The sequence below is a fragment of the Oncorhynchus gorbuscha genome, linkage group LG13, assembly GCF_021184085.1.
Source record: "Oncorhynchus gorbuscha isolate QuinsamMale2020 ecotype Even-year linkage group LG13, OgorEven_v1.0, whole genome shotgun sequence".
In the NCBI taxonomy this organism is placed as follows: Eukaryota; Metazoa; Chordata; class Actinopteri; order Salmoniformes; family Salmonidae; genus Oncorhynchus; species Oncorhynchus gorbuscha.
Genome location: NC_060185.1, coordinates 83,444,404 through 83,467,250, shown reverse-complemented (window position 1 = coordinate 83,467,250; position 22,847 = coordinate 83,444,404). Strand labels below are relative to the sequence as shown.

The 22,847-nt window shown below is 45.5% G+C and overlaps 2 protein-coding genes across 3 annotated transcripts; both read left to right on the top strand.

Moving 5' to 3' along the window:
- Positions 1–1,840: 1,840 nt before the first annotated feature.
- On the top strand, positions 1,841–17,361 carry LOC123992375 (centromere protein F-like). The gene is made up of 14 exons (XM_046293518.1): positions 1,841–2,079; positions 3,321–3,463; positions 3,577–3,829; positions 4,261–4,457; positions 4,658–4,761; positions 4,951–5,015; positions 5,150–5,408; positions 10,912–11,111; positions 11,254–11,379; positions 11,716–11,844; positions 13,632–13,754; positions 14,020–14,155; positions 14,551–17,264; positions 17,356–17,361. Exons 3-14 carry the CDS (start codon positions 3,668–3,670, stop codon positions 17,359–17,361), a joined length of 4,221 nt encoding a protein of 1,406 aa, XP_046149474.1. The 5' UTR covers positions 1,841–2,079; positions 3,321–3,463; positions 3,577–3,667.
- A 235-nt stretch (positions 17,362–17,596) lies between these two features.
- LOC123993599 lies at positions 17,597–22,548 on the top strand. 2 transcript variants are annotated; one of them, XM_046295936.1, is made up of 6 exons: positions 17,597–17,783; positions 17,892–17,948; positions 18,173–18,618; positions 18,787–19,643; positions 20,274–20,414; positions 21,386–22,548. In XM_046295936.1, the coding sequence occupies exons 1-5, from the start codon at positions 17,604–17,606 to the stop codon at positions 20,402–20,404; spliced, it is 1,671 nt and encodes a 556-aa protein (XP_046151892.1). In that variant the 5' UTR covers positions 17,597–17,603; the 3' UTR covers positions 20,405–20,414; positions 21,386–22,548. The 2 variants fall into 2 exon arrangements, with proteins under 2 accessions (XP_046151892.1, XP_046151893.1); XM_046295937.1 differs by lacking the exon at positions 17,597–17,783 and having other exon boundaries at positions 17,792–17,948.
- The last annotated feature ends 299 nt before the right edge of the window (positions 22,549–22,847 follow it).

Genomic DNA, 22,847 nt, shown 5'->3' with positions numbered 1-22,847 from the left:
CTACAGAAGAGTCCCCTAAACCAGCTGGTCCTGGGGCTCTGCTCACAAACACAAGGCCCCAGAGAGCTCCAGGACAGCAACACAAAAAGACCCAAACAAATCATGAGAAAACAAAAATATAATTACTTGACACATTGGAAAAAATTAACCAACAGAGCAAACTGGAATGCTATTTGGCCCAAAACAAAGAATACACAGTGGCAGAATACCTGACCACTGTGACTGACCCAAAATTAAGGAAAGCTCTGACTAACTGTTCCTAGGCCGTCATTGAAAATAAGAATTTGTTCTTAACTGACTTGCCTAGCTAAATAAAGGTAAAATAAAAAAATAAAAATGTACAGACTCAGTGAGCCTTGCTATTGAGAGAGGCCGCCGTAGGCAGAACTGGCTCTCAAAAGAAGACCAATGTAATACCATATTAGAGACACTTTAATTCCCTCAGATTACACAGACCCACAAAGAATTTGAAAACAAATCAAATTTCTAGTCGGTGAAATACCACAGTGTGCCATCACAGCAGCAAGATTTGTGACCTGTTGCAAAGGGCAACCAGTGAAGAATAAACACCATTGTAAATACAACCTATATTTATGTTAACTTATTTTCAGTTTTGTACTTAACTCTTTGCATATCATTACAACACTGTACATAGCTGTAATTTGACATTTGAAATGTTTCTATTTCTTTGAAAGTTTTGTGAGTGTAATGTTCATTTCTGATTATTTCACCTTTGTTTATGATCTATTTCGCTTGCTTTGGCAATGTAAACATGTGTTTCCCATGCCAATAAAGCCCTTTGAATTGAATTGTTGTCTCTACCTTGCCTTTGTGCTGTTGTCTGTGCCCAATAATGTTTGTACCATGTTGGGTTGATACCATGCTGTGTTGTTGCCATGCTATGTTGTCTTAGGTCTCACTTTATGTAGTGTTGTGGTGTCTCTCTTGTCCTGATGCATGTTTTGTCCTATATTTTAAATTTTTAAACCCCGTCCCGCAGGAGGCCTTTTGCCTTTTGGTAGGCCGTCATTGTAAATAAGAATTTGTTCTTAACTGACTAGCCTAGTTAAGTAAAGGTTAAATAAATACATTTTAAAAATAGTTTAATCATAGAGAATCGTCTTTCATCGCTAGGTGTCATCAAAGAGGTCTTCCTATGTCCCCCCTCTCTTCTGGCCATACCTCACCAAACCCCTCTCTTCTGACCATACCTCACCGACCCCCTCTCTTCTGGCCATACCTCACCGACCCCCTCTCTTCTGGCCATACCTCACCGACCCCCTCTCTTCTGGCCATACCTCACCGACCCCTCTCTTCTGGCCATACCTCACCGAACCCCTCACTTCTGGCCATACCTCACCGACCCCCTCTCTTCTGGCCATACCTCACCGACCCCCTCTCTTCTGGCCATACCTCACCGAACCCCTCTCTTCTGGCCATACCTCACCGAACCCCTCACTTCTGGCCATACCTCACCGAACCCCTCTCTTCTGGCCATACCTCACCGACCCCCTCTCTTCTGGCCATATCTTACCGACCCCCTCTCTTCTGGCCATACCTCACCGACCCCTCTCTTCTGACCATACCTCACCGAACCCCTCTCTTCTGACCATATCTCACCGAACCCCTCTCTTCTGGCCATATCTCACCGAACCCCTCTCTTCTGACCATATCTCACCGACCCCCTCTCTTCTGGCCATATCTCACCGACCCCCTCTCTTCTGACCATATCTCACCGACCCCCTCTCTTCTGGCCATACCTAACCGACCCCCTCTCTTCTGGCCATACCTAACCGACCCCCTCTCTTCTGACCATATCTCACCGAACCCCTCCCTCTCACGACAAATCGTTTTATTGTTGGCTCGTCAGGCGGCACGAGACTCGCGGGTTTTAGCATGCAGTTGTTGAAATGAAATGCTAACACATTTTGAAACCATCATTAGACACGCGGCTGCTGAAATATTTACATTAAACTTGTAATCCACCACATGTGAAGGGACAAATCGAAGTGTATCTGAAGTTGTCGCGTTGGAGCATTTGGATTTCACATCAATATAAACAGGATTGCGACATAAATGGTAAGTCATCATAGCGAGCTAGCTGGCTAACGGCTAGTCTGGTTTGGCTAATTCAACTAGTTAGTTACATTGCTTACATAATAATGCATGTGTAGAATTGTCAATACTGGCTAGGTGGCTAGCCGTATTTACTCCACTCTGCTGTGATTACATTTCTAGCTACAGTAAAGACAAGTTGATTCACAACTAGCTAGCTTATTTGAATATTCAAAACAATGCCATTGCGTGTTGCATGGTGTGTTCTTTCAGTGAATCAAACAGACAACAATATTGTCTTCCTCCACTTTCATGATTTCATCCGAGTTGTTGAAGACGAGTGACAATCCTGGCAAGAGACCGATTCTAAATATGTTGTCGGTCTTGCTGGTTTGAACAACGTTGCCACAGCTGTCTCCTAAGCACATCATTATTTATTGTCAAACAGTACTTCCTAGGAATGGCCACATCATGGTTCTTTTAGTTTCAGTAACTCTGCTGCTATGATTAGCTGTAGCTAAATACTATTAAGATTTTCAGAACGTTGAGCTGTGAATTGCACTATGGCCTCTACCTAGCATGTGGTACGGTTTAAAAGCAGCATGCGACCAGGCCAACTTTGTTGTCACACTAGATAGAGAGACTGAAACAATAGTATTGCAGTGCCAGCCATACATTGCCAGTCTCAACGCTATCATTGTCAGTGCAGGTGACTCATGTCGTCATTGTGTAGGATTCTACCGTTATTTGCTGTCAGTTCAGTTCAAACCAGCGTCCTTTTATTTATTTGGCGTTTCATTGACTCGTTCTTTACAGACAGAAACTGTACGTAAACAATGACATAACATTGAGCAATGACAACCAGGAAATTCTCTTCTCTCTTCAAGGACCTGCCTCCTTCTCTCGCTCTCTGTGTGTCCAAAATGGCATCCTATTCTCTATATAGTCTAGTAGTTTTGGGCAGCAGGGTGCATAGCTACACACCTTTGCATGGAGGCACATGATTGAGCCATGATGGGTTTGGTTAGATCATGATCTTCAATCAGGAATTTCTTCATTCCTCGGCTCAAACCGTCTCTGTGTATCTCATTGCCTCTGTGTTTGTGTTATTGTCATGGCTATAAACCAGAGGAGCTGGCAAACCTGTAGGCTATTGCAAAAGTGAAAACATGCGCACAGTGTTATAGGAAATGTGTTGTTTAGACAAACAAATATAAGACTAAACATTCAAATAAGATGTTTTTTGAATCATCCTTCATGAAAAGTGGCCGATCCCTGAAGGAGGCGGTCTGCACTGGTGGAAACTGGCAAGTTCTGTCTCCGAGGAAAACACTGAGTCACACTCCCCAGTCCCCACAGCTCTACTGTAAAAAGGAGATCTAGCCTTGGTTACACGGTTCAAACTAAGGCAAGCTCCATGATAGACTGAAGCATGTTCAGACAGACACACACTTTCTTTTTATTCTTATTTGTTCATCTTATTGTTCTTCTACTTTATTGAAGTCACTGTTTCTATTCCAGCCTTAACTTCCTGGGGCGTATTGGTCTTACCAGACTGGTTCTCCAGTGTACTAACTCTGGTGTCTGAGACATCTACCCTGATCGGGAGGAGATGAGCTGGGCAGAGGAGGACTGGACAGTGGGCCTGTCTGGCCGGGCCCTGCAGAAGGTCAAGGAGCTGCAGGTCCAGCAAGAGAGGCTGAACAGAGAGAGACAGCAGAAACAGCTGCAGCTGGACAGCACACAGACCTCCCTCAACAAACAGACTGTCAAGGTACTGTATGAACAAGTCAATGTTAGGCAGAGAAAGTTGTCACCTGAGTTAGGTTATGATTACAGTAGAGATGGATAAAGAGATTGAGCTGTAAGAACTATAGCAATGCAGCACTTTGCTCTGCTGCTTTAATACTAATTTAACATGCTTCTCCTCTCATTCTTTCCTTATGCTGTGAAAACCCTTTTGCTTTAGTCATGTTTGTCGTTAGTAGCTTTTGTTACTTTAGTAGCTGTTGTTACTTTTATCCAATTGCTATGTTGTTATCATGCCAAGATGGTGAAAGTAGAAACAGACTGGCACCCAGACTAGTGTCTGCGTACTACTTGTATGTCAGGAAGTAAATAGAGTTTTTCTAGGTATTCTTTAAATGGTTATTTCCTGGTATTATTGAGTTATCTATCCTCTGTCTGCCCTGCTCTCTCTTCCAGTATGAGGAGGTGCGCGGGGAGCTGCAGTGTGTACAGAGGGAGTTACAGGGGGCTCGTGAGGAGGTGCAGGCAGGTGTGTGTGCACGGGAGCGTCTCTCTCAGGATCTCCAAGTGAAACAGGCCCAGGTGTGTTCACTGGAGGGACAGCTGGGCTCAGCACGAACCCTCACACACACCCTCGAAAAGGAGGTCAAAAGGTTAGTAGCAGTAGCTACGTGTGTGTGTATTGAGTTAATGTGTGTAGGAAAGTGGAACATGTCTTGGAATGTTTGAGATTAAGAACTGCTGAGTGGCATACATGTTTATTATTTTTATGCACGGAAGGAGGGTGTGTGTGCAGTTCAAAGGTTGTCTTTAAAACATTTCTGTCCTTTGTTTCCCATGTTCTCTCTCGCAGGTTGGAGGCAGAGCTAGAGAAGTTACAGAACACTAACAGCTCTGGAGATTCGATGTTGTTTTCCACCCCGTGCTGGAGTATGACATCACCATGGGACCACAATGGTACAGCACTCTACTCACTCGATGTCCTCCCGCTCTCTTTTGGTATCTTCCTTCTATTTTCTCCCATGCTACTCCTACTCTTCTCTCCCTTTGATCCTGGTCTCAGGCTGTGGAAGACAGGATAGCTCTTGCTTAGCTGAGTCTTGAGTGTGGCTGAGTAACTGAACTATGGGTGTTGTATCCCTGTAGGTGGGAGACAGGAGGAAAGGCAGGGACACAGAGGCGAGGGGGACAATAAAGCACCACACGTCAGAGTGAGTTCAATACCTAAAACTGAGGCCTTCTCAGCCACATGTACACCCTGTATTCTCTGTCATATGTGCAATAACCCAGTGCTCTAGCTGCACTTGTTTTCATCCCTCCCTATTTTTTTCCCTCCCACTTTCAGCAACAGCTCAAATTCTCTGAACCTGGATTCTCACCCACGCCTATGTTCCCACAACAACAAGCCAAGGGCACGCCCCACCGGCGCCTGTCACACCAATCAGACTCCACTCCCTCAGCTGTGTTTCCATGGGAACGAGAAGACCCAAAGCCTTCCACCAGGGGACGACCCGCTCCTCCTCTCTCCTCCTCCAGCGATGTCAGACGAGGCCAGGAAGCTGGGGATTGTGGGATGGTGGAGGAATTCAGGAGAGAGACAGACAGTATGTGTCACTTTGTCACCACACCACTCTGTGTTATCACTTGTTGACAGATAATTGATGTGCTCTGATGTCGAACTCCACTCCAAACACCTTGGTTTATCATAGTGTCACAACAGTACAGGCTGATCATAGGCCAGTAGTGCTGAGCGAGTCACTAATGTTTTGATAACTTTGTTTTTTTTATGTAACTAAATGACCGATGTGGGTTCAATTATTTGAATTCCATTTCATTTGTCTTTTTCTGTTAGCTCAATGTGCAGTTTCTCTAGAAATAAGATCAAGTCCAAACTGTACGACATAAAGTACATTCGGAAAGTATTCAAACCACTTGACGTTTTGTTACATTACAGCCTTATTCTAAAATGTATTTTTTCCTCATCAATCTACACACAATACCCCATAATGACAAAGCAAGTATTCAGACCCTTTACTCAGTACTTTGTTGAAGCAACTTTGGTAGCAATTAAAGCCTTGATACTTCTAGGGTATTTGGGGAATTACTCACATTCTTCTCTGCAGATCCTCTCAAGCTCTCAGGTTGGATGGGGAGTGTCGCTGCACAGCTATTTTCAGGTCTCTCCAGAGATGTTTGATCTGGTTCAAGTCCGGGCTCTGGCTGAGCCACTCAAGGACATTCAGAGACTTGTCCCAAAGCCACTCCTGCATTGCCCTGGCTGTGTGTCAGTGGGGCCTTATATAGACAGGTGTGTTCTTTTCCAAATCATGTCCAATCAATTGAATTTACCGCAGGTGGACTCCAATCAAGTTGTAGAAACATCTCAAGGATGATCAATGGAAACAGGATGCACCAGAGCTCAATATCTAGTATTATAGTAAATGGTTTGAGTACTTATGTAAATAAGGTATTTCTGTTTTTTTTTTTGAAAAAAAATCTAAAAACCTGTTTGTCTATTGAGGAAATGTTTTATTTAATCCATTTTAGAGTAAGGCTGTAATGTAACAAAATGTGGAAAAACTCTAGGGGTCTGAGTACTTTCCGAGTGCACTGTAGTAGCGAGGCCATTATTCTACATCAGTGGAGTTGTCAAACTCTACAATAATAATGGGGGAAGAAAATGTAAGAGTACAGATTATTGTATGGGACAATATACACATGTTTTTGAGAAGGCTAAAGATGCAGTTTTATTGTGCAAATGTATTTATTGGTTTCTCTTCATTTTGATAAGATAAAATTGCAATAGATTTAAGTTTATTTGTTGTAAAAATCGAAATTCAGATTTGACTGTTGCCGTTAGATTTAGGGTGTGGTGGGGTAAGAAGAAATTATTGGGAAAAAATGGTGTCCCTGCTGAAAAAGTAAAAATACCACTGTTTTACATAGTTTAGTGCAGGAAACGTGGTAATTAACTACAATGACCATAATCCATGTCGCGCCAAATTGTCCGGTCTGTATTTCGTTTACAGCTGCTGCGAGAAGAGATGGAAAAATGTGTGATCGACGGGTATAGCAGTTTCTTTGAAGTATCTAGCTGAAAATACATGATCTAAGTGATTGCTAGTTGTTATTCAGCAGTCATAAAAGTATGCCTCATTTACCTTGAAGAACTTCTGAAATGGTGATAAAGAAATGTATATGCATAACCGTTCAAAAGTTTGGGGTCACTTAGAAATGCCCTTGTTTTTGAAAGAAAAGAAAACAAATTGTCCATTTAAAATAGCATCAGTGTCGACATTGTTAATGTTGTAAATGACTATTGTAGCTGGAAATGACATAGGCGTACAGAGGCCCATTATCATCAACCATCACTCCTGTGTTCCAATGGCACGTTGTGCTAGCTAATCCAAGTTGATCATTTTAAAAGGCTAATTGATCATCGAAAACCCTTTTGCAATTATGTTAGCACAGCTGAAAACTGTTGTTCTTATTAAAGAATCAATAAAACTGGTCTTTAGACAAGTTGATTATCAGCATTTGTGGGTTCGTTTACAGGCTCAAAATTGTCAGAAACAAAGAATTGTCTTCTGAAACTCGTCAGTCTATTCTTGTTCTGACCAAATGAAGGCAATTCCATGTGAGAAATTGCCAAGAAACTGAAGATCTCGTACAACGCTGTGTACTATTACCTTCACAGAACAGCACAGACTGTCTCTAATCAGAATAGAAAGAGGAGAGGGAGGCCCCGGTGCACAACTGAGCAAGAGGACAAGTACATTAGATTGTTTCTCAAACTAGACAGACGCCTCACAATTCCTCAACTGGCAGCTTCATTAAATAGTACCCGCAAAACACATCTCAACGTCAACATTGAAGAGGCGACTCCGGGATACTGGCCTTCTAGGCATATCTCAGACTGGCCAATAAAAGATTAAGATGGGAAAAAGAACAGACATTGGACAGAGGCACTCTGCCTAGAAGGCCAGCATACGTTGAGACTGGTGTTTTGCGGGTACTATTTAACTATGATAAACTTGGATTAGCTAACGTAATGTGCCATTGGAACACAGGAGTGATGGTTGCTGATAATGGGCCTCTGTACACCTATGTAGATATTCCATTAAAAAATCTAACGTTTCCAGATACAATAGTAATTTACAACAAGCGCATTTCTAAGTGACCCCAAACTTTTGAACGGTAGTGAATATATACAAAACTCAACCGAAACGGTACCGAATTCGAAAAGGACTTATTGCTCAGTACTAGAGACCATATTTGATCAATTCTGATGTGTCTGGTCTCATCTCTAGTATTTCCAAAAATCAGAGGATTTGTTTTCCAGTAGTAGACCAATAATACAGTTGAAGTCAGAAGTTTACATACACCAAATACATTTAAACTCAGTTTTTCACAATTCCTGACATTTAATCCTAGTAAAAATTCACTGTCTTAGGTCAGTTAGGATCCCCACTTGATTTTAAGAATGTGAAATGTCGGAATAATAGTAGAGAGTGATTTATTTCAGATTTTATTACTTTCATCACATTCCCAGTGGGTCAGAAGTTTACATACACTCAATTAGTATTTGGTAGCATTGCCTTTAAATTGTTTAACTTGGGTCAAATGTTTCGGGTAGCCTTCCACAAGCTTCCCACAATAAGTTGGGTGAATTTTGGCCCATTCCTCCTGACAAAGCTGGTGTAACTGAGTCAGGTTTGTAGGCCTCCTTGCTCGCACACGCATTTTCAGTTCTGCTCACAAATTTTCTATAGGATTGAGGTCAGGGCTTTGTGATGGCCACTCCAATACCTTGACTTTGTTGTCCTTAAGCCATCTTGCCACAACTTTGGAAGTATGCTTGGGGTCCTTGTCCATTTGGAAGACCCATTTGCGACCAAGCTTTAACTTCCTGACTGATTTCTTGAGATCAATTGCTTCAATCAATCCACATACTTTTGCATCCTCATGATGCCATCTATTTTGTGAAGTGCACCAGTCCCTCCTGCAGCAAAGCACCCCCACAACATGATGCTGCCACCCCTGTGCTTCTCTGGTTGGGATGGTGTTCTTCGGCTTGCAAGCGTCCCCCTTATTCCTCCAAACATAACATAACAATGTTCATTATGGCCAAACAGTTCTATTTTTGTTTCATTAGACCCAAGGACATTTCTCCAAAAAGTACGATCTTGCAGTTGCAAACCGTAGTCTGGCTTTTTTTATGGCGGTTTTGGAGCAGTGGCTTCTTCCTTGCTGAGTGACATTTCAGGTTATGTCGATATAGGACTTGTTTTACTGTGGATATAGATGCCTGTTTCCTCCAGCACCTTCACAAGGTCCTTCACAAGGTCCTTTATGTGTCCTTTCCTCCTTTGCACTTTTCGCACCAAAGTACGTTAATCTCTAGGAGACGGAACGCGTCTCCTTCCTGAGCGGTATGACGTCTGCGTTGTCCCATGCTGTTTATACTTGCATTCTATTGTTCTATTTGAGGTCTTGGCTGATTTCTTTTGATTTTCCCAAGATGTCAAGCAAAGAGGCACCGAGTTTGAAGGTACGCCTTGAAATACATCCACAGATACACCTCCAATTGACTCAAATGATGTCAATTAGCCTATAAGAAGCTTCTAAAGCCATGACATCATTTTCTGGAATTCTCCAAGCTGTTTAAAGGCACAGTCAACTTAGTGTATGTAAACTATTGACCCACTGGAATTGTGATGCATTGAATTATACGTGAAATCTGTCTGTAAATAATTGTTAGAAAAATGACTTGTGTCATGCACAAAGTAGATGTCCTAACCGACTTGTCAAGACTAGTTTGTTAAGAAGAAATTTGTGCTATGGTTGAAAAACGAGTTTTAATGACTCGAACCTATGTGTATGTAAACTTCCGACTTCAACTGTACATGGGTTGAATTTGTTTTCCATTAGTTGTCCAATAATATATAGGTTGTATTTGTTTCCATTAGACGGCCAATAATATATGGGCTGTTTTTGTTTTCCATTAGTCGGCCAATAATATATGGGTTGTATTTGTTTCCATTAGACGGCCAATAATATATGGGTTGTATTTGTTTCCATTAGACGGCCAATAATATATGGGTTGTATTTGTTTCCATTAGACGGCCAATAATATATGGGCTGTTTTTGTTTCCATTAGACGACCAATAATATATGGGCTGTTTTTGTTTCCATTAGACGACCAATAATATATGGGCTGTTTTTGTTTCCATTAGACGGCCAATAATATATGGGTTGTATTTGTTTCCATTAGACGGCCAATAATATATGGGCTGTTTTTGTTTTCCATTAGTCGGCCAACAATATATGGATTGTGGATTTGTTTTTCGAGTGCTGGTTGGAGCAGGAAGGATGCCGTTAAAATTAAATCAGTAAAAACTGCTAGCTTCCTTTGACAGCAGGAGGGGCAGAGAGAGAGGCAATGTTTACTTTAGGTGTGAGTCAGACAGTGTGTAATCAGAGACATCAGGGAGTGCGTTCAGTCTGAATACCCCCCCCCCCTCCTCCTCCCCCATTGTCTTCCCTGCTGGTCGGTAGATGCTGACTGCAGTAATGGGCTTTGTGTCATCCTGTATGGCTCCAGACACATTGAATTACTGGCCTTTCAGTACAGACACTGCGTTCCTCAACAGAGGAGACAAGACTGCTCAAATGTACTTTGAAATGAGCTCAAAATGGATTTCACGTGACTTAGAATCTGTTGAAATTGTGGAACTCAAAACTAGAGTAAAGGGCATTGGGGAAACCGAGCTGATAGTGCCTTGACAGTTGACTGACTCCCATGAGTCATTCTGGATGGATTGTCCTACTTTCACAATAATCAATAGTCGCCACAGCTACAGTGTTAATCCGTGTGTTAATCGTTCTGACAATCAATCTGACAGCTATCTGATAAATCAGTCACTTCACTGTTTACATTCTAAACATGTTACAGCAAAACACTACGTATTGACTGAATCCCGAACACCCTCTCAACTTATATTAATTCACAACCCTTTGTTGACATGAAATGTGTAAGAAAGGCACAGTCACATTGCCTAAATGCCAAAGCAAACGGGGAACACTCTCTCACTCCACCTCTCCCAGTGTCGGGGTGTGTAGCAGAGCTGCAGGGGCGTATGCGTGGCCTACAAGAGGAGCTGAAGGCTGAGTGTGAGCGGTTCAGACAAACCCAGGATGCTCTAGCCAACGCCAGGAAAGACCTGACCACCAGAGAACAAAGTCTACAGAGGGCCAAGGATGAACTGAGCCTCGCTCACACGCGCATCTCACAGGAGAGCGATCGGGTACGGATGCAACACACTAACCCTGTATGAAACACAAAGACGTGAGTGACTGCCAAACACAGACTGCACTTAAGAGTGTGACTGGCAAGGCAGAGGGACACAGTCATACCTGTCACATTGTTATACTGTGTCTCCTCTCCAGGCCCAGTCGTTGGAGCAGCGTGGGAAGCAGCTGCAGGAGGAACTGAAGTGTCAGAGACAGAACACTGAGAGCAGCCGCCTGCAGCACCAGCAACGCACCAGAGACCTGGACAAGCAACACCAGAGGGTGAGGAGAGGGGAGAGAGGCTGTGTGTGCGTCTGAGGGTCTCATACGCCCCTGCACTACACACCCAGGTGTGACGGTGTGGAAGGTGATGTGGAAAAAAGTCTAGTGTCTGTTTCATGCGTGTATTGTGAGTTCAACGTGTCAAAGCATCCGGTTATTAAAATAGTATCCAGGCATGTGTCCCAAATGGCTCTCTATTCCCTATGTAGTGCACTACTTTTGACCCGAGCCCATAGGGTAGTGCACTACATAGTAGATAATAGTGTGCCATTTGGGACAGAGTTCGGTATCCTGTCTACTCTACTGATGATGCCCATGATGTTGGGTGTATTGCAGGACTTGTTGGAGCTGCAGAAAGAGTGTCAGTCTGTGGAGAAACGGCACCAGCTGGATGTTAACAAACTGAACCAGGAGGTCCAGCAGGCCAGAACACTACACAACACACTACAGGCCCAGTCTGAGAAGGTAGAGACACACTTTCTTTACTTCACTGTTTTCATATCTCTGGGTTTCAAAATGTCTACTTTCTTGCCTCTTGTTCTCGCTCTCTCTCTCTTTCTCTCTCTCACAATGGAGTTCAGCTATGTGCTGCTCTCAAGGTCAATGAACTAATGTTTCTCTTTTCTTTCTTGACCTTGCTTGTTTTCTTTTTTGCTTCCTCTCTCTCTCTCTCTCTCTGTATTTTCCTCCCCTCTTGGTTTGTCCCAGTGGAGTGTTGAGCGGGGAAGGTAATACTGGTGTGACTGACTGACTGTTCAGAACCTTTGACTTGATGTTCTGTTGTCTTCTGGGAAACATAACTCGCCTTGACGTAGTCATTATTCTCATCCAAGGAGGGTTGGTGGGAGTGGGTGGAGGCATGAGGGATACTTCCCCCAGAGGCTGGAAGAGCATGTGGAGGTGCATGAATGGTGTGATGTTATTGGTGTGCATTTCAAAATGGTTGCACTTTACAGTAAAAGAGATGCTGGTTATTTCAGGCTCACAGGTGCTACTTAATATTTCCCATCCCCACCTCTACACATGTTCAGCTTTTCAAGCTCTAGTTCATGAATGATGAATAATAAATCACTTTCAGTTCCTTCTGTCGGTCACCACAGTCTAGTAAAGGCAGGCCTGACCCCAGTAATATATCTAATCTAGTTCAATCTGATACGGCATTCATTGGTTACATCCCAAATGGCACCCTATTCCCCTTAATAGTGCACTTCTTTTAACCAGGGCACATAGATGGGGAATAGGCTGCCATTTGGGGACACAACCATTCTCTTCCTCACTCTCCAATCCACACTGAACACAATAGAGCTACAGTTCATATGGTTTAGCTAGCTGCCTCAAATCAGATTGACATAATATTGAATTACTGATAAGCTTTTTAATCTGCTCACGTGTTGCGTTTCAAGTGATTATGCGAGTTAAACGGCCCAATGGTTGTAGGGCTTTGTCTGAGCATGGGGAATATAAGCATGTGTATTCCAGACCAGTGAATTCCACAACAATGACATTGCACAAATTGCTAAACCTCAAATTGGTTGATCAATTTGTAGAGGTATTCATTAGTTGTTTTATCCATGGCATGGAAGTGTATCCAATGTTTTGAGTGTTACATCATGTAAGCAAGAAACATGTGATCATGTTTACATGTAGTTTGCTATGTATCTGATGGATTTGATCGTTTCCCCATCTCTCTGCCTGGTGTGTAGCTTACTGCACTTTGTGCGGCCGTCGTTTAGGCGGACACCACGCGACCCGCCGTTTAGGCGGACACCACGCGACCCGCCGTTTAGGCGGACACCACGCGACCCGCCGTTTAGGCGGACACCACGCGACCCGCCGTTTAGGCGGACACCACGCGACCCGCCGTTTAGGCGGACACCACGCGACCCGCCGTTTAGGCGGACACCACGCGACCCGCCGTTTAGGCGGACACCACGCGACCCGCCGTTTAGGCGGACACCACGCGACCCGCCGTTTAGGCGGACACCACGCGACCCGCCGTTTAGGCGGACACCGACACCACGCGACCCGCCGTTTAGGCGGACACCACGCGACCCTCTCTTTTCCCAGATCCTCTCCAACCCGTCCTTCCATTGTTTCCTCTCCGCTGGCCTCCTGCCCTTTCCTCAAGAGTTCCTATTTCTACTACCTTTTTATATGTGACCTTCTCATAGCCCTCCCCAGTCCCCACCTTTTCCTTAGTACTTCCTTCCTCCATGATGGAGTAATATTCCTGTCCCTCATGTCTCTCCCAGGTGACCCTTCAGAAGCAGGCGTTGGAGAGGGATGTAGACATTCTGAAAGAGAAAGTCAAATGGACTGAGGGGGAACTGAAGGAGAGCCAGAAGAAAGAGGCCCAAACACAAACCAAACTAACGGTATACACACATATAATTATGAACAGACTCTTGTGTCCTTTGTCTAGATATGTCAATCTATTATGCATGAACTAAGCAGTGGCCGCGTTATGAAGAAACTGAATAATTTAGCACTATCTGTTTAAGTCTATATGTTATTGCTATAGAATTGGGTTATTTTACAGAAATAATATGTTGGTTATTAAAAGTTGTTTATATAGTTGATATTGCATAGTTATTACATAGTTATTGACTGTATGCATGTGAATGTGTTGCTCTCCGATAGGAGACAGTGCTTGAGAGGGAGGGGTTGAATGTTACTCTGGAGCAGAACAGGAGGAGAGAGAGGGGACTGGAGGAGGAGGTGAAGAATCTGACTGAGGATCTGGCTGAGGCCCGCCGACGTGTCAAAGAACTAGAAGGTGATGAGGAGGAGAGAGGGCTGTTGTTGATAATGGGGTGTTTACCCTTTATGAAAAGAGACGCTAGACAATGCTGTTGTCTTAAGGTTAAGAAATTTGAACTGGACGTGTTTGAGTTAACAGAAGAGTGAAATCCTACACCAGACTGTTCATGACTTTCAAAATACTTTTTCCCCCTCACTAACTTCCTTTGAGCTGTACAAGCTAGCCGTTTGTTACTGCTGCCACCTGCTTACCTTCAGCGGTATTACACCCCGACTCATGATATTTGGTTGATTATCCAAATTTTTGTCTCTCTGGTAACATTTTGCTGAATTAACATGCCAGTTTGAATGATAATAAGTCATTTAGTAAAAAAAAATCTCCCTTGTTTCTTTCCCTATTCCCCTTTCCAGACCAGAAGACAGTCCAGCCCTCTGTTGCTCCAATGACTCCAGTTCCGTTTAGCCCTGCAGGACAGAGCTTTTCCCCAGTCTCACCACCACGACATGGCCGCCACGCCCCACACACACCCTCGGCTCAGACCAACAGACCTGCCAGAGAGGAGCGAGCGAGGGAGTCAGAGGAGAGAGGGAATGAGGAACGGAGAGCAAAGTACCCCACAGAGAGAGAACCTGGAGAGGGCATTGACTCAGAACACATCACTGAGTTTGGATCCACAGACTCTGAAAAACGACAGAGGGCAGGAGGGAGGGGGGAGGAGAGGAAACGAGAGAATGAGAGAAAAGACGAGGCAGAGTCCGTAGTAGATGGCTGCATCCCTGGAAAGGGAGCATCTACCAAGGACAAAAACACACTTGACACACCGAGCTCTCTTTCTCCAACAGACCAAAGTCCCCACCTCACCAGCTCCGCTGGCTCCGACACAGACTACGAGAGCGAGACCCTGTCCAGCCACTCCAAAGCCCGAGCCCAGACCACCAGGGCTGAGGGAGACCTACAGAGGGAGAACAGAGAGCTGCGTTCAGAGCTGCAGGACGTTAAGGATGAGTTACAAAGGAGACTGGAGGATCTGGAGACCCAGCGCAGAGCGGAGGCCGAGGCCAGGACCAGGCTCAAGCAGCTCAGCCGCAAACACGCCTCCCAAACCAAGACCTCCAGAGAGACGGATGAGGAGGAGGAGAGGGCCGAGATGGGGAGGTTGAAGGAGGCACTGGCTGAACTTGAGATACAGGTCAGGACAGATGCAGAGGACAGGGAGAGAGTGGAGGAAAGGAAAGGGAGGGAGAGAGACGACCGGGAGTCTGAAAGCATGCTGCTGAATCTCCAGCTAAAGAAGCAACTGGCTGAGTTGAAGACTGAGCTCTTGATAGAACAGGAGGAGAGAGAAAGGGAAAAGGAGGAGGAGAGGAAGAGATTGAAAAACAAAGGGATCGAAGGAACGATTGAACTTACTGTGAAGCTGGAAGAGCTCCAGGCAGAGTTGGAGGAGCTGAAGAACCGTGGAGGTCATGAAAGGAAGAACATGGGAGATAAAAACACCCCTCTGACATATCTCACCCTGCACCGTGACATCCCCTCTAACTCCAACAAGCTACTACCATCTCCAGACCAGCACCATCTCCTGTGTGAGTCCACCACTGTTGTCCCGCAGGCAACAACAGCTGATCTGATCCGGGAAGAAGGAACTCTGAACAAAGCACCAGAACTCTCCAGACCTATTGGTGAGGGAGAGGCCATTGTGGAGGCTCAGAGGGGTATGTCTGCCTCTGAGCTGGGTGAAATCACTGTGGAAGCTGAGAAAGGGATATCTTCCTCAGACCAGGGAGAGACCAATAAAGACACTCTGAGAGGTGTATCTCCCTCGGACATGGAGAAAACCCCACTGGCACTCCAGAGTGCAGGCTTCTCTGCCTCAGAGCTAGCCCAAGAGGTGGAGCGTCTGCGGGGGGAGAGTGCCAGGGAGGCTGGGCGAGCTATACACTCCCAGGCAAAGCTGGAGGCTTTACAGAGCCAGGTGACCAGGCAGACCCAGCAGCTGACCCTGGCCTTCGACCACCAGAGCAGACACATCCAGGACCTGCTGGCAGAGCTGCAGGAGAAGGAGGGCGGCCTTCTCAGGCAGGGAAAGGAACTGCAGCGCTGCAGAGATGAACTGGCCACGCTCAAACAGGGGATGGAGAAAGAGAGAGAGAGACGAGAGGAAGAGAGACAGGAGGAGGAGATAAAGAGCACTAGGGTAACTATAACCCCTCAGCAGGCTGACCATTACACAGATATACATCAGATGACACATAGCACTCAGAATGAGTCTGCCTCCGGGATAGAAGAGACTACAGACATAACAATCAACCCACTGAACACTACCCAGGCTTCCTCTGCACTTTGTGATGAGGGAGGTCAGCTGACCACTCCACAGAAAAACTGTGTCACTGAATGGCATGATGTAACAGATAGCAGTACCACTCTGGGCGGCCATCCTGCTGAACATAATACAGAGAAGATGGTGGATTCTAAGACTTCTGCCCAGCCAGGCAGGAGTGAAGAGATGAGAAACAAAGAGAAATTCAAATCTGACAGTTTAACTGTAACATGTTCCAAAGGGCAGATGGAACCGTCTGAGAGTTCTGAGATGAAACGCATCCGTAGTGAAGAACAACATTCAACAAAGGAGTTACAGCTATCTCAGAGAGACCCGAGTCTAACCAGGACTGAGAACACATGTTTTACTGCAGAGCTGGAGAAAGCTTCTGGTCCTATCAACAGACCAGAAGACACCAGTGGACAGGACAGACAAGATAGCGGAGAGAGTTTGGCTGTAGAGCTGCAGTCTCTAAAACAGAAGAACGAACTGCTGAAACTGACACTTCCAGATGTGGCAAACACAGACCAAGAAACTAGTTCTGTCAGTAACACAACACTACCAGCGACTTGTGAAGAACCGGCTGAAAGAAAAGCAAAGAGAAGGAAAAGAAAGAAGCAGAGAGGAGGACAGGAAGTTAATTCCACCTCTGGAGAGCTAAAGCAAATCAGTGACATTATCACCTCGGGACGTGAGGCCACACTGCATGATGGAGGGAAACCTGTAGATGAAGAGAGAGGGGGAGTAGAGTCTGAAGGAGTAAAGGAGATAGGGGGAGTAGAGTTGGACGGAGGGAGGGAGACGGGAGCTGGGGATGAGGGGAGAGGGGGAGAAGAGTCTGAAGGAGTGAAGGAGATGAAGGCAGGGGATGAGGGGAGAGGGGCAGTTGTGTCTGAAGGAGTGAAGGAGATGGAGGCAGGAGATGAGGGGAGAGGGGGAGAAGAGTTGGACGGAGGGAGGGAGACGGGAGCTGGGGATGAGGGGCGAGGGGGAGTAGAGTTGGACGGAGGGAGGGAGACGGGAGCTGGGGATGAGGGGAGAGGGGGAGAAGAGTTGGACGGAGGGAAGGAGACGGGAGCTGGGGATGAGGGGAGAGGGGGAGAAGAGTCTGAAGGAGTGAAGGAGATGGAGGCAGGAGTGAAGGAGATGGAGGCAGGGGATGAGGGGAGAGGGGCAGTTGAGTCTGAAGGAGTGAAGGAGATGGAGGCAGGGGATGAGGGGAGAGGGGCAGTTGAGTCTGAAGGAGTGAAGGAGATGGAGGCAGGAGATGAGGGGAGAGGGGCAGTAGAGCCTGAAGGAGTGAAGGAGATGGAGACAGGGGATGAGGTGAGAGGGGCAGTAGAGCCTGAAGGAGTGAAGGAGATGGAGGCAGGAGATGAGGGGAGAGGGGCAGTAGAGCCTGAAGGAGTGAAGGAGATGGAGACAGGGGATGAGACTCTACTAGACACTACTCCACTGGCTCCACTCCAGATCACCTGCCTAGAGAAGCAGGTAGGTTTCTGTACTCTAACTCTTACTGTGAACATAGTTATCAATGTAAGTTACCTTAAATACTTGAATAATTTCCCCCCATAGCTTAAGCATGTGGTTGTAAACATCCACAACAGAATGCTACTACTACAGAATGCTATATACAAGCCAGCTATTTTAAATCAATCTGTATTTTATTAGTTTGAACATCTCCTGAATGTTATTCTCTCTCTCCTCCTGTCCAGGTGGTGATGCTGCAGGCTGAACTGCAGTCTCTCTCTGAGGAGAACCAGAGGCAGGCTGAGGAGCTGACAGTGTGGAGGCTAATGGCCCAGCCCCTCTGTCTAGACCCAGAGGACCTCACCTCTGCTACCCTCAGCCCTGGCCACAACACTGCTACCCTCAGCCCTGGCCACAACACTGCTACCCTCAGCCCTGGCCACAACACTGCTGCCCTCAGCCCTGGCCACAACACTGCTGCCCTCAGCCCTGGCCACAACACTGCTGCCCTCAGCCCTGGCCACAACACTGCTACCCTCAGCCCTGGACACAACACTGCTACCCTCAGCCCTGGACACAACACTACTACCCTCAGCCCTGGCCAACACAGCAGTGTGATGGTGATCAGAGAGGATGAGCTGCTTCTCTCCTGTACCTCCAGTAGACTGTATGGGAGGACCCTGGCCTCAAGGTAACACACAGGGGCTACGCACAAATTCTTGATTGACAATTGCAATGACCGGTTTTTGTTATTATGAATTGGTTGTAACAGTTTCTGTGGTGAGCAGTTTTCATGTTCTGTCTATGGCGATTTCAAAGTTTGAATTTAAATTTGATTGATCTTTTTTTATTGGTCTAGACTGCATCACTGCAATTCTCCTGAAGCAAAGAGTCTCCAAAACCCATCCAGAAAGAACAAATCTACACATCTCCAAGAGACGGAAAAACAGACCAATGAACATGGGGAAGATGGTGAAGAAGCAGACATCACCAAAGATGTTTACCAAATCTCAGAGCTCCAGACCAAGGCAACAGCGCACACTAACCAAGATGATTCAGAAAACAAGACCAATCCAAATACTCCCAGAGCAACAGATGAGACCCAGGCCAAAGAAATAGTCTCAAGGCACAATCTAGACGTCATAGAACTAGATAAGAAAGAGTTCCCCACTCTATCTCTCGCTGAGGCTCAATCCACTGAAGCACAGTCCTCTGAAATCAACCATTCCAGTCACCATCAAGAGGTACCAATCTCCACTGGTGTTGAGAATAAAAGTCACTCCTCGGTCTGTAGAAAAGTCACCACTACATCAGAGTGGCGAACTGAGAGAACGATGGTGGAGACCAAGGTTCTGAGTTCAAAGGTCATACCAGCAGGATGGACAGGTCAAGAGAGATTGAGCTCTGTAGATGTGAGTAGTACCAGTTCTCAGACAGAGGAGGGGAGAGAAACAGGCACCCTACCAGAAACACACCACGTATACACACAGACGGAGGAGGAGGAGAATGATGAAGAACCCACAGAATCACCCCCTGTGTCACCAGTCCAGATGTCTGAGGCCGAGGGGGACAGGATGTTGTTTTCTGGGTCCTTCCCGATCCCTGCTGACCCAGCCCGTCTTGCGGAGCGGATCCGTCGTAACCGGACTCAGATGTCTGCAGCATACGATGATACGGAATACGAACCCTACGGCCTGCCTGAGGTGGTCATGAAAGGTGAGGACAGGGGACACGGGTGCTGTTTTGTTAATGCTGTGTATTTTAATATCACAGTGAAGGGGGGTTGTTATTATTGGCCAGAGGTGAAGCCTATATACTATTAAAATCAGCTCACCATTCTTTACCACTGTGGGTTATCAAAAGATCTGTGTTTATATTTTCAGCCTGTCAAATCATCAACCACTCTAATCAAACCAACTCTCCATCAGACCTTACAGACACCGAAACAGACAACAGATATGAGCTTAACCTGTGGGATGGTATCAAACTGTGTCTAATTGAAATGCATTCCAGGTGACTACCTCATGAAGCTGGTTGAGAGAATGCAAAGGGTGTGCAAAGCTGTCATCAAGGCAAAGGATGGCTAGTTTGAAGAATCTCAAATCTCCAATTTTTGGTTACTACATGATTACATTTGTGTTATTTAATTGTTTAGATGTCTTCACTATTATTCTACAATGTAGAAAATAGTCCAAATAAAGAAAAACTTTGATTGAGTAGGTGTTAAAACTTTTGACTGGTTCTGTATGTCTTCCTCCTAGCACCCCTAGTAAACATACCACCTCCCACTAGCATTATATAAACAGTACTAAATGTTCACATGGCTCCTTCTCCCATCTTCTCCAGGTTTTGCTGACATTCCCAGTGGTCTAGGCTGTCCGTACATTGTGAGGAGGGGGCTCCTGGGTACTGCTGCTATGCCCCGCCCCCAGAGAGATCCCGGCCAGAGGGAGGGGGGGCAGGAGGACCCTGATTAACCCCCAACAGGTGAAGCGTTTAGCCCCTTAGAACCTAATATCTGCACCGGTCACACAAATAACAGCTGCATCATCACACAGTTTATGTTCAGCACGTATTTCACAATTATCACACGGTTTGTGTAGTCGTAATGTGATCGTGATAGATTATACAAAGTCTGTAGTTGCATAATGTTGTCTTTAGAAAGGACGTTTCATGTGGAGATGACATTAACTAGTTCCACATATGACTGACTTAATCGTCTGGTCCTCCTTGGGAGAGTAGGGCGTCCCCCATGGCAATCCACCTCTCTCTCTCTCTCTCTCTCCTGTGTGGGTTCACAAGTTCCACATATGACTGACTTAATCGTCTGGTCCTCCTTGGGAGAGTAGGGCGTCCCCCATGGCAATCCACCTCTCTCTCTCTCTCTCCTGTGTGGGTGCACAAGTTCCACATATGACTGACTTAATCGTCTGGTCCTCCTTGGGAGAGTAGGGCGTCCCCCATGGCAATCCACCTCTCTCTCTCTCTCCTGTGTGGGTTCACAAGTTCCACATATGACTGACTTAATCGTCTGGTCCTCCTTGGGAGAGTAGGGCGTCCCCCATGGCAATCCACCTCTCTCTCTCTCTCCTGTGTGGGTTCACAAGTTCCACATATGACTGACTTAATCGTCTGGTCCTCCTTGGGAGAGTAGGGCGTCCCCCATGGCAATCCACCTCTCTCTCTCTCTCTCCTGTGTGGGTTCACAAGTTCCACATATGACTGACTTAATCGTCTGGTCCTCCTTGGGAGAGTAGGGCGTCCCCCATGGCAATCCACCTCTCTCTCTCTCTCTCTCCTGTGTGGGTTCACAAGTTCCACATATGACTGACTTAATCGTCTGGTCCTCCTTGGGAGAGTAGGGCGTCCCCCATGGCAATCCACCTCTCTCTCTCTCTCCTGTGTGGGTTCACAAGTTCCACATATGGTTGAGTGTATTTGTTTATGCCGTGTGTCAGTGTTTGTACAGATCCACTGGAAGACCGTCGGAGGAGGAGTTAATTTCACTGGACCTGCTGTGTACTGACCCCCACCTCCTGCCCTGATGTACTGACCCGAATAAAACCTGTTTCATCTCTTGTGTACTGAAACACCTGAAGAGGGACAACTGTCCCCTGCTGACGTTTAAGACAAGACCTTTCATTGAGTTATACAGAGGCTCATTGGTTTCTATGCACCTACTACAGTACTGTTCTTTACAAATCTACTGGTTCAGATTTCCTTGTTGTGGTTCAAATGAGAAATGGTGCCTTGTTTTTATTTAATTTTTATAAGCTACTTTAGGCCATGGTCCATTGCCTGTTGTGAAAACTTGAATTTTAATTTGAATAGTCTTATTTATAGACTGTTGAATGTTTTAGTGTGTGTGTTCATATTGGTTTTTATAAGCAGTGGGTGTACATTTGAGGGAGCGTGTGTGTCGGTTTGTACAAAACTGTACACGGATGAGTACGTACTGCATGTGTAGGATGATGTCTGGTCGTTATGTTTTCTCAATATTAGCCTGTGCCTGTGTATGACTCAACCTAACCTGAGCGTGTTTCCTCTCCTTGTATGGTGATCCACTGGGGAGCGCTCCTTCTCTTCCCCTCCCTCGTCCCCTCTTTCTGTTCTTTCCCTATTCATTTCTCTCTTTCTTTACACGCAAACCTTTTTAAAAATGGCACCCTCTGTGCTCTTGAATTTACACAAGTGCTAAACACATGAGTGAGGTAGTTTATTTGTATTTTTTTAGATACACTATTTAAATTGTGCAGGTTTTAGTCTGCTTTTTTGGACTTTTTTAGTTTTTCCTAGATTTAATATATTACATTTTTGGGGGGATAGATTTTTCGTGCACGTTAGTGATTGTGCCTTAGTTTTCTAGATTTTCAGTTGCATCAATAAACTGCCCTGGTTTGAAACAATATTCACTTAAGAGATTGTATATCAAATGAATTTATAGCATCTTAAATGTAATCTTGGTACTGCCACCCTCATTGGTGTGCTTTGAGGAAGTGTGTGTGCTTGTATACAAAACATGAACTCTTTCCATGACAGACTGACCAGGTGAAAGCTATGATCCATTATTGATGTCTCTTGTTATATCCACTTCAATCAGCGTAGATGAAGGGGAGGAGACAGGTTGAAGAAGGATTTCTGGTAGAGCATGGCACTTGCAACGCCAGGTTTGTGGGTTCGATTCCCACGTGGGACCAGTACAAACAAAATATAAAAATGTATGCACTCACCACTACATGTCGCTCTGGATAAAAGCATCTGCCAAATGACTCAAATGTAAACGTGTGTGTGTGTGTGCCATTCAGAGGGTGAATGGGCAAGATAACATATTTAAGTGCCTTTGAACAGGGTATGGTAATAGGTGCCAGACTGACCGGTTTGTGTCAAGAACTGCGACACTGCTGGGTTTTTCACACTCAA